We start from the raw sequence: 17,828 nt of genomic DNA, 5'->3' as shown, positions 1-17,828 counted from the left end.
TTGCGACCTCTCCTATATTCAACAAGTGGTGGGTTCTTTAAATTCAGCTGGCAGAGCAGGGTCCGATAAAACATGCCAATGGTTCTTGACAGCATCTCCCACTTTGCGCGAGTTGAAAGTATATGTGGTGGTGAACATTTAGTGTTCTTCAGCTCCACTGGGTCTTTTTGGTAGCAGTTCATCTCGTGTTTTCCTCAATTACAAATCAAGAGCTTCACCCGCATATTGTGGAGAGTAGTGTCTTAGAAACCTATTGCGCATCTCCGATGCTTTTTCTAGGTAGTTATGAAATGCACGTTATATTTGGCAGCTTATTTTCCCTCGACTCTCCAACCCCAGTCGATGCATTGAACGGATGTGGGTGGAGCAACGTCTACATGGGGTGCAGGTTGTGAACACACAAAGCTCTGACAAAGGCCTTGAGGCCGATACGTAAAGCTTAAAGAGCAGTGATACTATCAAGAGCAGTGATACTATCAAGAGCAGTGTGCAGGTTTCTTCTTTTTTTAACTACTTGGACTAAGAAAATGCACTTTATTACACTGTCAAGAAGCCTTATGACCGTCATAATCATCTATGCCAGACAGACCTTTCCTGTACAAGCCCTTATATCAGTTAAAGAAGCTGTCATGTCCTGCTCCTGCATTCATCCCAGTTATCAGCAGCAGAGCATTAGGGTAGGTACATGTCTGACATCAATTTGTGTGCAATTACAATTTAACATGGTCAATTTCAGAATGTTATACAACAAACATACTGTTGACAAGTAGGCTATGGTGCAATGGAATGTTTTGTCCTTGTGTGGTGGGTTTTGACTCGTATGTCACAACAGGTGTAAAACGTGTCATGACAGTGTTATGACCATTGTCAGCTGTTATGACACAGTTATGACAGTCTCACACAACGTTATGACTATGGGTAAAGTGTTACCCCTCGGGTATTTGAGTACATGGACACTGTTCGACCTAGCAAGCTTGATATGTTGGAGCTCAATGAAGACTTAATGAAACAATACTTCCGATGCCTGTTTGTAATCCAGAAAATGCCCTGCATGAAAGATGTGCGGGTTACGAAAGGTCGTCTCGGAACAAACTTTACATTCGTAAAGCATATTGCGGGCCGTTCCAATACGCAGGTTACTTGCGGACCGGACCATCAGCCATTTTGTTTAGGCTACACCTTGTTCAGTCATGTTACCTCCATTAGCTAGCTTTAGCTAACAACTTGGGGCGCATTCAGCAGGACGCGACGTTTTGGAACTTTCAGATAGAAAATGCTATGTGGTACAAACATGCCTTTCTGACATGTTGAATACGGAATAACGGATCTATTCGTTGAATTTCTATCTGCAATGCTGGAGAATGTTTTGCAACTGAATGTAGCCATGGTAACATTACCAGTACCGTAAAAGTACCGTAAACCTCATTATAATCTCACAGTGTAAATTCAGTACAAAAAAAGGTTTATGGTAAGATTTGCACTTTGCTTTTGCACTATGGCTGTTAAAAACATAACTTGTATTATCCAGGCTTCTAATATTCATCAATAAAAGAGACATTCCTAGCATCACACCCTGTAAGGCTGCCGGTCCAGTCCAGCCAGCACGGAACGTTGAAATGGAACAGGAATGTCTGTCATTCTAATTCTACAACGTCTCCATTCTACTAATGCTATAATTCTACAGATGGGTGATGGATCAGTAGGCAGGTTTCCATTGACCCAGGTTTATTCCACTAAAGCAATGTCACAACAAAAAAACATAGCGCCATCTGTAATGGAAACGGCAGCTATAGGATAAATGTTCTCTAGACGGACAGTTTGTTTATTCGACACTCTAGGTAATTGCTATTTTTTTTTAGGTGTGATGTCATTACGTACTGCTGTTTCTATCAACACAAGACAGTTCAACAGAATCTCACTGTAGCAGGTCCTTCAACGTCCTTCAAATTGCATGCAGAGACAACAAAAAAAATGATGTTCTCATCTGACTGAGTAGGTACATTTACATTATTTAGCAGACGCTCTTATCCAGAGCGACTTACAATTTGGTGCATTCACCTTATAGCCAGTGGGACAACCACTTTACACATTTTTTATGGGGGGGTAAGGGGGGTTAATAATTTAGTCTCCTCAACTTGTTCAATAGCCACACCCTTCATGACCAGATTCAGCTGAGGTCTAGAGCTTAGGGAATCATTTGTGTTCTTCCAGAAATAAAGAAACTTCTCTCTCTTCTCTCCTCTCTCTTTTCTCCCCTCTCTCTTTTCTCCCCTCTCCTATCTCCCTTCTCTCCCCTCTCCCTTCTCTCCCCTCTCCCTTCTTTCCCCTCTCTTCGTTCTCTTATCTCCCTTCTCCTCTCTCTCTTCTCCCCTCTCCCCTCTCTCTCCTCTCTTCTCTCCCCTCTCGTCTCTCTCTTCTCTCCCCTCTCTCTACTCTCTTCTCTCCCCTCTCCTGTATCTCCTCTCCCCTCTCAACTCTCTCTTTTATACTCTCTCTTCTCTCCCCTCTCCTCTCTCTTCTCTCCCCTCTCGTCTCTCTCTTCTCTCGTCTCTCTCTTCTCTCCCCTCTCGTCTCTCTCTTCTCTCCCCTCTCGTCTCTCTCTTCTCTCCCCTCGTCTCTTTCTCTTCTCCCCCCTCCTCTCCCTCTTTTATACTCTCTCTTCTCTCCCTTCTCCTCTCCCTCTTCTCTCCCCTCTCGTCTCCCTCTTCTCTCCCCTCTCGTCTCTCTCTTCTCACCCCTCTCCTCTCTATCCCCCCTCTCTTCTCACCTCCCCTCTCCTCTCTCTCTTCTCTCCCCTCTCCCTTCTCTCCCCTCTCTCTTCTTTCCACTCTCTTCGCCTTCTTATCTCCCCTCTCCTCTCTCTTCTCCCCTCTCTCCTCTCCTCTCTTTTCTACCCTCTCCTCTCTCTCTTTTCTCCCCTCCTCTCTTTTCTCCCTTCTCTCCCCTCTCTCTTCTTTCCACTCTCTTCACCTTCTTATCTCCCCTCTCTCTTCTTTCCACTCTCTTCACCTTCTTATCTCTCCTCTCTCTTCTCCCCTCTCTCTCCTCTCCTCTCTTTTCTCCCCTCTCCTCTCTCTCTTTTCTCCCCTCTTCTATTTTCTCCTCCCCTCTCTCTTCTCTCCCCTCTTCTCTTCCCTCCTCTCTCTCTCTTCACTTCCCTCTCCTCTCTCTCTCCTCCCCTCTCCCCTGTCTCTCCTCTCTGTCTTCTCTCCTCTCTCTTGTCTCCCCTGTTCCAACCCTCTCCTCTCTTCTCCCCTCTCTTTTCTCTCTCCTCTCTCTTCTCCCCTCTCTTCTCTCCCCTCTCCTCTCTCTCTTCTCTCCCCTCTCTCTCCTCTCCCCTCTCCTCTCTCTTCTCTCCCCTCTCGTCTCTCTCCTCTCTCGTCTCTCTCTTCTCTCCCCTCTCTGTTCTTCCCCCTCTCCTCTCCCTCTTTTATACTCTCTCTTCTCTCCCCTCTTCTCTCTCTCCCCTCTCCTCTCTCTCCCCTCTCCTCACTCTCCCCTCTCTTCTCACCTCCTCTCTCTCTCTCCACTCTCTCTTCTCTCCCCTCTCACCTCTCTCCTCTCTCTCTTCTTTCCTCCTCCCCTCTCCTCTCTCTCTTCTTTCCTCCCCCCTCTCCCTCTCTCTCTTCTCTCCTCTCCTCCCTCTCCTCTCTCCCCTCTCCTCTTGTCCTCCTCACATTAATCTCCTATTTTATTTTCTCATCCCACCTCACTTTAGACTCCATCCATCTATTCCATTGTCCTGTTCTTCCAGAAATACTGAAAGTCATGTTTACGACTGGGTGTGGTGAGAGAGAGAGGCTTCACTATCACAAAGAAAGGCATGCTAGCTATTCACCCTCTCCCCCCTTTTCTCCTCTCATCTCCTCAAAAAGGAGTGCTGCTGGTCCTACTGCATATCTCTCCTCCAATACTTCAGCCTTAAGACATTGACCCATAACCTCTCCTCCTCTCCTCTCATCTCCTCCTCTCCTCTTCTCCCCTCCCCCCTCTCCTAACAACACAACCCTGGTCCTACTACATATCTCCCCCTCCAGCCCTTAAGACATTGACCTTTCCCTAAGCTCTAGACCTCAGCTGAATCTGGTCATGAAGGGTGTGGCTGTTGAACAAGTTGAGGAGACTAAATTATTTGGTCTTACCTTAGATTGTAAACTGTCATTTTCAAAACCATATAGATTCAGTGGTTGTAAAGATGGGGAGAGGTCTGTCCGTAATAAAGAGATGTTCTGCTTTTTGAAGCCCACACTCCACAAAGCAAGTCCTGCAGGCTCTAGTTTTGTCTTATCTTGATTATTGTCGTCATGTGGTCAAGATCTGCAAAGAAAGACCTAGTTAAGATGCAGTTGGCCCAGAACAGAGCGGCACGTCTGTCATGTGGTCAAGTGCTATGGGTTATTGTCTTGCTTGAAGATCCACTTGTGGCCAAGTGTCAGCTTCCTGGCAGAGAACTAATTTTTTCGACAAAGATGTCCGTGTACTATGACTAAAGAGCTCTATTTTTATGTCATCAGACCATAGCACCGCCTATAGTTTGAGAAATGGCACTTGGATTGGAACCGGTGATACTTCCGCCTTAAAGGGATAGTGCAATATTTTGGAAATTCAAACCGTTTGCTACTTTCTACCCTTTCTCTACCCCCCAAAAAAAAAGTGTAAAGTGGTTGTCCCACTGGCTATAAGGTGAATGCACCAAATTGTAAGTCACTCTGGATAAGAGCGTCTGCTAAATGACGTAAATGTACTTACTCAGTCAGATGACAACATCGTTTTTTTTTGTTGTCTCTGCATGCAAATTGAAGGACCTGCTACAGTGAGATTCAGTTGAAATGTCTTGTGTTGACAGAAACAGCAGTACGTAATGACATCACACCTAAAAAAAAATTACGATTACCTAGAGTGTCGAATAAACAAACTGTCCGTCTTAAGAACATTTATCCTATAGCTGCCGTTTCCATTACAGATGGCGCTATATTTTTTGTTGTGACATTGCTTTAGTGGAATAAACCTGGGTCAATGGAAACCTGCCTACTGATCCATCACCCATCTGTAGAATTATAGCATTAGTAGAATGGAGACGTTGTAGAATTAGAATGACAGACATTCCTGTTCCATTTCAACGTTCCGTGCTGGCTGGACTGGACCGGCAGCCTTACAGGGTGTGATGCTAGGAATGTCTCTTTTATTGATGAATATTAGAAGCCTGGATAATACAAGTTATGTTTTTAACAGCCATAGTGCAAAAGCAAAGTGCAAAGTGCAAATCTTACCATAAACCTTTTTTTGTACTGAATTTACACTGTGAGATTCACCTTATGATAGCCAGTGGGACAACCACTTTACCAATTTTTAATTTTAATTTTAATATTTTATATTGTTTTAATATTTTTTTGGAGTATATTTGTAATTTTCATTTATTTTATATATATATATTTTAAAAAAGCAGTGATGTTTTGGGAATGTCGCTGGGCAACACGGACCTTCAACTCCCTCCAAAGATTTTCTATGGGGTTGAGATCTGGAGACTGGCTAGGCCACTCCAGAACCTTGAAATGCTTCTTACGAAGCCACTCCTTCGTTGCCCGGGCGGTGTGTTTGGGATCATTGTCATGCTGAAAGACCCAGCCACGTTTCATCTTCAATGCCCTTGCTGATGGAAGGAGGTTTTCACTCAAAATCTCACGATACATGGCCCCATTCATTCTTTCCTTTACACGGATCAGTCGTCCTGGTCCCTTTGCAGAAAAACAGCCCCAAAGCATGATGTTTCCACCCCCATGCTTCACAGTAGGTATGGTGTTCTTTGGATGCAACTCAGCATTCTTTGTCCTCCAAACACGACGAGTTGAGTATTTACCAAAAAGTTCTATTTTGGTTTCATCTGACCATATGACACTCTCCCAATCCTCTTCTGGATCATCCAAATGCACTCTAGCAAACTTCAGACGGGCCTGGACATGTACTGGCTTAAGCAGGGGGACACGTCTGGCACTGCAGGATTTGAGTCCCTGGCGGCGTAGTGTGTTACTGATGGTAGGCTTTGTTACTTTGGTCCCAGCTCTCTGCAGGTCATTCACTAGGTCCCCCCGTGTGGTTCTGGGATTTTTGATCACCGTTCTTGTGATCATTTTGACCCCACGGGGTGAGATCTTGCGTGGAGCCCCAGATCGAGGGAGATTATCAGTGGTCTTGTATGTCTTCCATTTCCTAATAATTGCTCCCACAGTTGATTTCTTCAAACCAAGCTGCTTACCTATTGCAGATTCAGTCTTCCCAGCCTGGTGCAGGTCTACAATTTTGTTTCTGGTGTCCTTTGACAGCTCTGTGGTCTTGGCCATAGTGGAGTTTGGAGTGTGACTGTTTGAGGTTGTGGACAGGTGTCTTTTATACTGATAACAAGTTCAAACAGGTGCCATTAATACAGGTAATGAGTGGAGGACAAAGGAGCCTCTTAAAGAAGTTACAGGTCTGTGAGAGCCAGAAATCTTGCTTGTTTGTAGGTGACCAAATACTTATTTTCCTCCATAATTTGCAAATAAATTCATAAAAAAATCCTACAATGTGATTTTCTGGATTTTTTTTTCTCAATGTGTCTGTCATAGTTGACGTGTACCTATGATGAAAATTACAGGCCTCTCATCTTTTTAAAGTGGGAGAACTTGCACAATTGGTTGCTGACTAAATACTTTTTTTCCCCACTGTACTTATTATGGACAGAGTATGCTTACATCATTAGTTATCTTGTTGTTATTACTTGTTGTTAGTCCCATCCTTCAGCTCCATACAACACCACCCATCTATATCTTAAAACCATCCATATAGGATTTCTATTTATCATATATATGTACTGTGATGTTTTACAAAAGTTCTGAACCTTTCTATTCTCATTTGTTTCTACAGACTGTTCATTTAAAATAAACATTTTTTCTAAAAAGTAATATTATTGATCGATTGACTATGACTTTTCAGATCACCCAGTAGTGCTATCTGCAGGGTTAGCTCCAGGTAAATATTGCAAATCTTTAGCCATTCCTGGACGGGTAACCAAAAACAAGCTACAAATGGACAGTACCAAAATAAATGATCTAATGATTGTCTCTTCGCAGGCAAAATCTGCAGAGCTGGGAAGATTGTATCCCCATATAAATAACATTATTGGTATTAGTTTAATTTTGTCTGGCTTGCCGTTCCAAATGAAATGGAATCTTTTTTTCTCATAATAAATAATAAAAAACTGTTCGCTCAGGCGTAGGCAAGACCAAAAACAAATAGGTAAACTGGGATAATAAAGAGTTAATCAGGGTGAGTTTTTCCACAAATTGACAGGTATTTACCTTTCCATGGTAGCAGGATCGTATCTACTTTTGTTAACTTTCTATTACAATGTATTGGAGTGAGATCATTTATTTCATTTGGGATATGTATTCAGAGTAGAGCCACATCACCATCAGACCATTTATTGGTAAACTATATATTTTTTAGTGATCCAATACATAATATGGTACATTTATCATAATTTGGTTGTTATCCAGAGTGGTTAGAAAATGTATCTAGATCCTCTATGAGGCTGTGGAGGGATTCAAGTTGTGGATTTAAAAGAATACATGAATCATCAGCGTACAATTTTACATTTAAGTCATTTAGCAGACGCTCTTATCCAGAGCGACTTACGTTAGTGAGTGCATATATTTTCATACTGGCCCCCCGTGGGAATCGAACCCACAATCCTGGCGTTGGAAACGCCATGCTCTACCAACTGAGCTACACGACATCGTGTACGTTTTCTAGTGTAAGAACGTACTTAGTGTCACATTTTACTAGTGCAAGAATTGTGCAAAGCACAAAAAATACCATAATCTGGCCATAGGGCTCTGGTCAAAAGTAGTGCACTATGTAGGGAATAGAACCATTTGGCGTCCATCCTATCTTGTAAGGCTTCTGGTGTAAGATGGTTCTTGTTGTAGCAAAATATGTTGTCTTATAAAGTTAATGTAAAGGGTTCATTTAAAAGACTGATACTCCTTACTCCATTTCCCAGAAATGGACTGGTTCATATAAATTGTACAGCATATTATACCAACAATAAATAAAGTAAATCATTAAAAGTTTAAATTCTCTCAGGATTTCTTCATTTATTTGTATGGAATGGGAAGCAGTTCCTGTAGGACAGTAAAGAAACTGTCAAAGTATTTTTAACGTCTTCATTCCAACGCCTTTCATCTACGAGCAAATCTACAATTACAGACAAAAACACAACAACATAAACATTAAAAACATGCAGAACCACCAGCAAATAATTAACATTCAGTGAATGAGAGAGAATGTGTGTGTTTACCAGGGTGGCACATTTGATGGGAGCAGTGCCTGGTGGAGTCTCAGTACCCTTGATCTTCTGTCCATTACAGGTCACACACCAACAGGAACCTACCAGAAATGGACATGTTAAAAACATGTTGCATATACAATATTGACATAATTACAAACGTTACTGTAACACAAAATGAATTGTCACATTCAAATGAATTTAGTGTGCGTGTCTGAGAGAGTGGTAACCTGTAGATCCTGAACATTGCTCAGGGGTGTATTGTCCCTGGTAGTCACAAGTTGGGATGAAGGCTCCAGGTGGGCTGTTTATCATGGCATCTCTAGCACGCTCACAGGGGGTCTCGGGTCGTATCGTACAATCTGGATACACAGGTAACACACATTGAAATGTGGACATTACATAACATTGCTGGACAATGTATGGACATAATATACATTGCTGGACATGCATTCTGGAAGCTCGGGTTGAGTCTGGAAGCTTGGGGTGCGTCCCAAATTGCACCCTATTCCCCTATGGGTCCTGGTCAAAAGCAGCTTACTATACGGAATAGATGTAACCTAGGTTTCCCTCCAGGGAAAAAAGGGATTTCCTGGCTAAATATTGAAATTCTGCTACTTGTTTAAAGTCCCAGTGCAGTCAAAATTCAGTTTTGCATCATATTGTACAACAGCTGATGAAACTAAGACTGTAAAAGTGGGGTAAATTATATCAGTGTTATTTCCTGATAGTTGGTTGACAATCCAATCATGCATCCATCCAGTTGAAGGACCAAACCTTTCATATTACAATACCTCAACACTCATCTAGACACCAATATACATCTCTGGAACTAGAGGAGTGGCATTTGGCCAGTAACCGAAAGGTTGCTAGTTCGAATCACTGAGCTGACAAGTTGAAATATCTGTCTATGTGCCCTTGAGCAAGGCACATAACCCTAATTGCTCCAGGGTTGCCATTGATAATGGCTGACCATAGCCGTGAACCCACTCTCAGGGAGAGTGGGATATGCAAACACATACTAATACACATGTGCGAAACAAGACAGATAAGCTCCCAGCAAATGTTTAATTTCTTTATAAATGTCTAAGTCTGAGGGATGTCTCGCTTACCTCCCAACGCAAAAGCCGTGCTGACAAGCAGAATGATGGTCAATGTCGCCATGGTGATAGTCTCCTGAGAGAGAGATTAGTTAACCATTAGAATCAGCTGTGATTGTACAGTAATACTTCAAATTAGTGGAATGGCTGGGGGGGTACTAGAGGAGAGGTTAAGGAAACCCTGTGTTAGGGTCTTCATTCTATTGAAGGTGGGGTGAAAGGTCAATGTCTTAAGGCTGAAGGGGAGATTGTGTTGCTAGGAGAGGAGCTTCTGTATTTCTGGAAGAACAGGACAATTGAGTAGATTAATGGGTTCATGGCCATAACTACATCTGAGGACACAGAGGTCCGGACCAAAATAAAGAAAATCTATTATGGGTCAACATCTAAATATTGCTCCCATCGTTTGATCAAGAATATAAGCTTTCTGAGCTTTGATCTGACTGACAAGTTGAATCATGAACAGTGGTTTGTTCGTCATGTTCGTTTGAGTCCCCCAGATTTGTTGCACGGATGTGACTTTTAACAGCATACTCACCACTCTCTCGAACCACCATTCACCACTCTAACTCTGCCCTCTCGTGGAAACGAACTACCCCAGCTCGGAGTTGGCTCACTAGAGAGGTAAGCAAAACTAGAGACGCTGCTGACAGTGTGTCTGCGAGATGCCGGACAATAGGCAATTTTGACATAACGCAAAGAACATGAAAAAGACTCAGAGAACGAGTGGACAACTGGTAGTCGCTTATAGATGTGTCAGTCAGGCGACTAGCTGCCGGAAGAGGCTTCTATTGCTGTAACGTTGAAGGGCTCTGGTTAGTATATTGGACTAAACTCCACGGTGAAGGAAGTTTATAATGAACTCCACCTACGGAGTGGAGCAGAGACCAGGCTTTGAACTCCACCTACGGAGTGGAGCAGAGACCAGGCTTTGAACTCCACCTACGGAGTCGAGCAGAGACCAGGCTTTGAACTCCACCTACGGAGTCGAGCAGAGACCAGGCTTTGAGGAATCTAGGTCCGACTACGTCGATTCACCCAAGGTCACTACTTCAAAACTGTTTCATCATGAAACGCCTACCTTGTATCCATGTTTGTCCTCTCTAGTTACTTGCCTTTGTTTGCTGAAATCCATTGTCAGGCCGCAGACGGTGAGTTTAATCATATAAATCATGTAGCTGAACAAAACCAACACTGCCTGTTGACTGAGGATACTGAGGGCTATATGAAGGGAGAGTAATCAAGGTGATGATGAGGTCCAGGTGTGTGGAATGATGGTTGCCAGCACCAGTGGTTAGTAGACCGACGACGTCAAGCGCTGGAGCAGGTGTGACATCCATACTTTTTCAATAAACATTAATCAAATACAACCACCAACTTTTTGCTCATTTCAGTGTCACGAAAATGGCAACTGTGTAAATGTAATCTCTGATGAGATTTGTAACTGAAACCTAGGTTATAAAATGATTTCTCTCTGTCTAATTTTTTCTCAGTATCTCTGGACAGAAAATGTGCCAAGTCAATAATGTTATATGCCAGATTTAGTGTTTATTTGAACCTGAAATGATCTGTGAAATGTTATTGGTCGACACACCCTCTGTAGATTGTGTGATTTGATTGGACAATGAGTGTTTTCGAGACCTAGGCCCACGTCATCGGAGATTCAATTGACACATGCGCTTTTGCACTACGTTGCCATCTTTGACAAACAGAAACAAGCAAAAAGTCGGTAGTGGAGTTCATCATGAACTTCCTTCACCTTGGAGTGGATTTTAGTTTACTACGGGTAGAATTACTTAGCCAGCTAGAAGGATGAAGTAAGAAGCTAATGTTACCTCAACAGGAGCAAGAGAATAGGCTACTAACTTCTAATAATAACGTTGCTTTACAGAGAGTAGGCTATTGAGACAGTGAGGTGGCACTCAGTGGTGAAGCTGAGAGAGAGAGAGAGAGAGAACCAAAACAGAGAGAGGTTACTACAGTGGTTCCCAAACTTTGGGTCAGAAGCAATCGGGTCTGGGTAGTGTAGGACCTGAACATTGAGGGTATGGGTAGTGTAGGACCTGAACATTGAGGGTATGGGTAGTGTAGGACCTGAACATTGAGGGCCTGGGTAGAGTAGGACCTGAACATTGAGGGTCTGGGTAGAGTAGGACCTGAACATTGAGGGTATGGGTAGTGTAGGACCTGAACATTGAGGGTCTGGGTAGAGTAGGACCTGAACATTGAGGGTATGGGTAGTGTTGGACCTGAACATTGAGGGTCTGGGTAGAGTAGGACCTGAACATTGAGGGTATGGGTAGTGTAGGACCTGAACATTGAGGGTATGGGTAGTGTAGGACCTGAACATTGAGGGTCTGGGTAGAGTAGGACCTGAACATTGAGGGTCTGGGTAGTGTAGGACCTGAACATTGAGGGTATGGGTAGAGTAGGACCTGAACATTGAGGGTCTGGGTAGTGTAGGACCTGAACATTGAGGGTCTGGGTAGTGTAGGACCTGAACATTGAGGGTCTGGGTAGAGTAGGACCTGAACATTGAGGGTATGGGTAGGTTAATTTTTGCTAGTTTTTTTTCTCCAAATAGCATTGTATATAAATGCACTAAAGTCAAAAGTAGTGCACTGGAAAAGGGTTTCATTTGGGACATAGTATTGGAGTCTAAAGCAGGCCCCCTTGATAACCTGACCAGTCTACTATCACGTCCATCTTCTACATTCAGGCTGCTGTAGTGACCTCTGACCTCATCTAGTCTAATGTTGTGTAAGAAGATTTCTAGTGTAAGAAGATACTTAGTGTCACATTTTACTAGTGCAAGAATTGTGCAAAGCGCAGAAAATACCATAAATATCAAAATAATCTGTCCATAGGTGTCTGGTCAAAAGTAGTGCACTATATAGGGAATAGTGAAAAGAGTACCATTTGGCATGTACCCTATCTTGTAAGGTTTGTTGTGTAAGATGGTACTTGTTGTACCATTGTAGCAAAATATTTTGTTGTCTTAAAGAGTTAATTTAAAATATTGATATTCCTTCCTAGGGTTGTGGCGGGCACCAAATTTTAAAATAAAATAACAGTAGGGAGGCTATATACAGGGGGGGTACCGGTAGAGTCAATGTGCGGGGGTACGGGTTGGTCGAGGTAATGGAGGTAACATGTACATGTGGGTAGAGTTAACCTCTTAAGGATGGGACCCTTTTTTTCAATTTTCGCCTAAAATAAACATAACCAAATCTAACTGCCTCTAGCTCAGGACCTGGAGCAAGGATATGCATATATTTGATACCATTTGAAAGGAAACACTTTGTGGAAATGTGAAATTAATGTAGAAGAATATAACACATTAGATCTGGTAAAAGATAATACAAACAAAAAAACATGTGTTTTCCATCTTTGAAATGTAAGAGAAAGGCCACAATATAATATTGCAGTTTAGGCGTAATCTAGATGTTGGCCACAAGATGGATGCAGTGTGTGTGCAACGTTTCAGATTGATCCAGTGAAGCATTACAGTACTGGACTATTTTGTTTAAAGTCTGCCCAAATGTGCCAAATTGGTCGATTGATACATTTTCAAGTACATAACTATAGAGAACATACAAAAATGATATGGTAATACAAAATGTAAGTTTACACACTTCCAGGATTGTCATACATGATGGATCATTAGCTTATACACTAACTTTCACACATCTAGATGGCCGGGCGGGGCGGGTGTGGAGCCAGAGACAGCAGGGGTTCAAACTGTAGAACCCAGTTCCTACATTTGAATATAAAAATTGATTTTATCAAACAAAACAATGCTACATTTTATCTCAAGGTCCCATTAGGATGACAAATCAGAGCAAGATTACTGAATGTAAGTACAGTGAGGGAAAAAAGTATTTGATCCCCTGCTGATTTTGTACGTTTGCCCACTGACAAAGAAATGATCAGTCTATAATTTTAATGGTAGGTTTATTTGAACAGTGAGAGACAGAATAACAACAACAAAAAATCCAGAAAAACGCCTGTCAAAAATGTTATAAATTGATTTTGCATTTTAATGAGGGAAGCTTCTTCCCGATGAAGACGCACGTTTGGCTGCCGACCAAGTTACCAGTGTTCATTTTAGTGAGTTGTGGGGTTTGTTAGGTTTCATACTGCATTATGGTGATTGACTCCAAGCAATTGCCTTTGGCCTAAATACCTTATTACATCTGTAGCTGTATAGTACTGCTGCAGTTTGTATATTTCAGATACTCCATGTGTATGTCGTTTATAAGTGCCTGTATTGCACTGAATACATGAGAGTTATGCAGTAGATGTTATTGTTTAGAGATGGTTCATTCCTATAGCCTGTATACACACTTTACCAGTAGATGTTATTGTTTAGAGATGGTTAATTCCTATAGCCTGTATACACACTTTACCAGTAGATGTTATTGTTTAGAGATGGTTCATTCCTATAGCCTGTATACACACTTTACCAGTAGATGTTATTGTTTAGAGATGGTTCATTCCTATAGCCTGTATACACACTTTACCGCAACTCATTAGTCTAAAATCCTAGGTGGCGGTGTCTGCAGCTTAAGTTGGCTGCGATCCACCAACCCAATCCCGAAGAAGACGCAAGTTTGGCTGCCGACCAAGTTATGTGTGAAGAAGATGTGAAAAAAAAAAGACGATAACCAAACACTGCATTCCACAGTAAGAACATCATACCAAAGGTCAAGCGTGGTGGTGGTGTGATGGTTTGGAGATGCTTTGCTGCCTCAGGACCTGGACGACTTGCCTTAATAGAAGGAACCATGAATTCTGCTCTGTATCAGAGAATTCTACAGGAGAATGTCAGACCATCCGTCTGTGAGCTGAAGCTGAAGCGCAGCTGGGTCATACAGCAAGACAATGATCCAAAACACACAATCAAGTCTACATGAAAATTGCTAAAAAGCAACAAATTGGAAGTTTTGGAATGGCCTAGTCAAAGTCCAGACCTAATCCCAATTGAGATGTTGTGGCAGGACGTGAAACGAGCAGTTAATGCTTGAAAACCCACACGTCGCTGAGTTAAAGCAGTTCTGCATGGATGAGTGGGCCAAAATTCCTCCACAGCGACGTGAGAGACTGATCAACAACTACAGGAAGCATTTGGTTGGAGTCATTGCAGCTAATGGTGGCACAACCAGTTATTGAGTGTAAGGGGGCAATTACTTTTTCACACAGGGGAATTGGTTGTTGCATAAATTTCTTTATGAAATAAATGAAATAAATATGTAATTGTTGTGTTATTTGTTCACTATTGTTCCCTTTATCTAATATTAGGTTTTGGTTGAAGATCTGATAACATTAAGTATCACAAATATGCAAAAGTAGACAAAATTAGAAAGGGGGCAAATACTTGTTCATATCCTTTAAAAATATATATGCAGTGGGGAGAACAAGTATTTGATACACTGCCGATTTTGCAGGTTTTCCTACTTACAAAGCATGTAGAGGTCTGTAATTTTTTATCATAGGTACACTTCAACTGTGAGAGACGGAATCTAAAACAAAAATCCAGAAAATCATGATTTTTAAGTAATTAATTAGCATTTTATTGCAAGACATAAGTATTTGATACATCAGAAAAGCAGAACTAAATATTTGGTACAGAAACCTTTGTTTGCAATTACAGAGATCATACGTTTCCTGTAGGTCTTGACCAGGTTTGCACACACTGCAGCAGGGATTTTGGCCCACTCCTCCATACAGACCTTCTCCAGATCCTTCAGATTTCGGGGCTGTCGCTGGGCAATACGGACTTTCAGCTCCCTCCAAAAATGTTCTATTGGGTTCAGGTCTCGAGACTGGCTAGGCCACTCCAGGACCTTGAGATGCTTCTTACGAAGCCACTCCTTAGTTGCCCTGGCTGTGTGTTTCGGGTCGTTGTCATGCTGGAAGACCCAGCCACGACCCATCTTCAATGCTCTTACTGAGGGAAGGAGGTTGTTGGCCAAGATCTCCCGATACATGGCCCCATCCTTCCTCCCCTCAATACGGTGCAGTCGTCCTGTCCCCTTTGCAGAAAAGCATCCCCAAAGAATGATGTTTCCACCTCCATGCTTCACGGTTGGGATGGTGTTCTTGGGGTTGTACTCATCCTTCTTTTTCCTCCAAACACGGCGAGTGGAGTTTAGACCAAAAAGCTCTATTTTTGTCTCATCAGACCACATGACCTTCTCCCATTCCTCCTCTGGATCATCCAGATGGTCATTGGCAAACTTCAGACGGGCCTGGACATGTGCTGGCTTGAGCAGGGGGACCTTGCGTGCGCTGCAGGATTTTAATCCATGACGGCGTAGTGTGTTACTAATGGTTTTCTTTGAGACTGTGGTCCCAGCTCTTTTCAGGTCATTGACCAGGTCCTGCCGTGTAGTTCTGGGCTGATCCCTCACCTTCCTCATGATCATTGATGCCCCACGAGGTGAGATCTTGCATGGAGCCCCAGACCTAGGGTGATTGACCGTCATCTTGAACTTCTTCCATTTTCTAATAATTGCGCAAACAGTTGTTGCCTTCTCACCAAGCTGCTTGCCTATTGTCCTGTAGCCAATCCCAGCCTTGTGCAGGTCTACAATTTTCCTACTTACAAAGCATGTAGAGGTCTGTAATTTTTATCATAGGTACACTTCAACTGTGAGAGACGGAATCTAAAACAAAAATCCAGAAAATCACATTGTATGATTTTTAAGTAATTTTAATTAGCATTTTATTGCATGACATAAGTATTTGATACATCAGAAAAGCATAACTTAATATTTGGTACAGAAACCTTTGTTTGCAATTACAGAGATCATACATTTCCTGTAGGTCTTGACCAGGTTTGCACACACTGCAGCAGGGATTTTGGCCCACTCCTCCATACAGACCTTCTCCAGATCCTTCAGGTTTCGGGGCTGTCGCTGGTGATAAAAATGACAGACCTCTACATGCTTTGTAAGTAGGAAAACCTGTAAAATCGGCAGTGTATCAAATACTTCTTCTCCCCACTGTACGTTCTTTATTACTTTCCAACCCCACCATCCCTTCCCTAATTGGAGTAAACTAGTGAACAACAATGCTTAGGCTTCTACTTCATGCTTATACATACTATATACATTTTATGGACACAGTAAATAATTATATTTTGTTTGTTTTTACTCCTGAACTTCCTCGGATCATTTTCATGATGTCCAACTGGTATGCTTCTATATGCCATATCTTTCTAACTGTGCTCTTTCACTTCAGTCGCTATGATGAAACTGGCTCTCATGAGGAACACCACAGAAACGGAAGATCCAGAGTAGGTAGTAGTAGTAGGTTTATTTGAACAGTGAGAGACAGAATAACAACAAAAAAATCCAGAAAAACGCATGTCAAAAATGTTAGAAATTGATTTTGCATTTTAATGAGGGAAATAAGTATTTGACCCCTCTGCAAAACATGACTTAGTCCTTGTTGGCAATCACAGAGGTCAGACGTTTCTTGTAGTTGGCCACCAGGTTTGCACACATCTCAGGAGGGATTTTGTCCCACTCCTCTTTGCAGATCTTCTCCAGGCCACTCCAGGACCTTAATGTGCTTCTTCTTGAGCCACTCCTTTGTCGCCTTGGCCGTGTGTTTTGGGTCATTGTCATGCTGGAATACCCATCCACGACCCATTTTCAATGCCCTGGCTGAGGGAAGGAGGTTCTCACCCAAGATTTGACAGTACATGGCCCCGTCCATCGTCCCTTTGATGCGGTGAATTTGTCCTGTCCCCTTAGCAGACAAACACCCCCAAAGTATAATGTTTCCACCTCCATGTTTGACGGTGGGGATGGTGTTCTTGGGGTCATAGGCAGCATTCCTCCTCCAAACATGGTGAGTTGAGTTGATGGCAAAGAGCTCGATTTTGGTCTCATCTGACCACAACACTTTCACCCAGTTCTCCTCTGAATCATTCAGACGTTCATTGGCAAACTTCAGACGGGCCTGTATATGTGCTTTCTTGAGCAGGGGGACCTTGCGGCCGCTGCAGGATTTCAGTCCTTCACAGCGTAGTGTGTTGCCAATTGTTTTCTTGGTGACTATGGTCCCAGCTGCCTTGAGATCATTGACGTTTTTACATTTACATGTTTAGTCATTTAGCAGACGCTATTATCCAGAGCGACTTACAGTTAATGCATACATTATTTTTATTATTTTTTCTTACCCCCTGTGGGAATCAAACCCACAACCCTGGCGTTGCAAACGCCATGCTCTATCAACTGAGCTACATCCCTGCCGGCCATTCCCTCCCCTACCCTGGACGACGCTGGGCCAATTGCGCGCCGCCCCATTGGTCTCCCGGTCACGGCCGGCTATGACAGAGCCTGGATTCGAACCAGGATCTCTAGTGGCACAGCTAGCACTGCGATGCAGTGCCT

At 42.8% G+C, this 17,828-nt stretch overlaps 1 protein-coding gene across 2 annotated transcripts in view; it reads right to left on the bottom strand.

Moving 5' to 3' along the window:
- LOC121558050 (ladderlectin-like) overlaps positions 1–17,828 on the bottom strand; it is a 112,959-nt gene that overhangs the window by 18,179 nt on the left and 76,952 nt on the right. Inside the window, exons 2-5 of one of the 2 annotated variants that reach the window (XM_045216584.1) lie at positions 9,436–9,499; positions 8,554–8,685; positions 8,336–8,424; positions 8,107–8,232 (exon numbers count right to left, since the gene is read on the bottom strand). The exons of the other annotated variant lie outside the window; for it this stretch is intronic. Of the exons in view, the coding sequence (XP_045072519.1) occupies positions 8,221–8,232; positions 8,336–8,424; positions 8,554–8,685; positions 9,436–9,487 (285 nt within the window). The 5' untranslated portion in view covers positions 9,488–9,499 and the 3' untranslated portion in view covers positions 8,107–8,220. Of the gene's footprint in view, positions 1–8,106; positions 8,233–8,335; positions 8,425–8,553; positions 8,686–9,435; positions 9,500–17,828 lie in introns of those variants that run through there. 2 annotated transcript variants of the gene reach the window in all.

This window comes from Coregonus clupeaformis, unplaced genomic scaffold (genome assembly GCF_020615455.1).
Source record: "Coregonus clupeaformis isolate EN_2021a unplaced genomic scaffold, ASM2061545v1 scaf0744, whole genome shotgun sequence".
NCBI lineage: Eukaryota > Metazoa > Chordata > Actinopteri > Salmoniformes > Salmonidae > Coregonus > Coregonus clupeaformis.
This window is presented reverse-complemented; position numbering and strand designations above follow the sequence as displayed.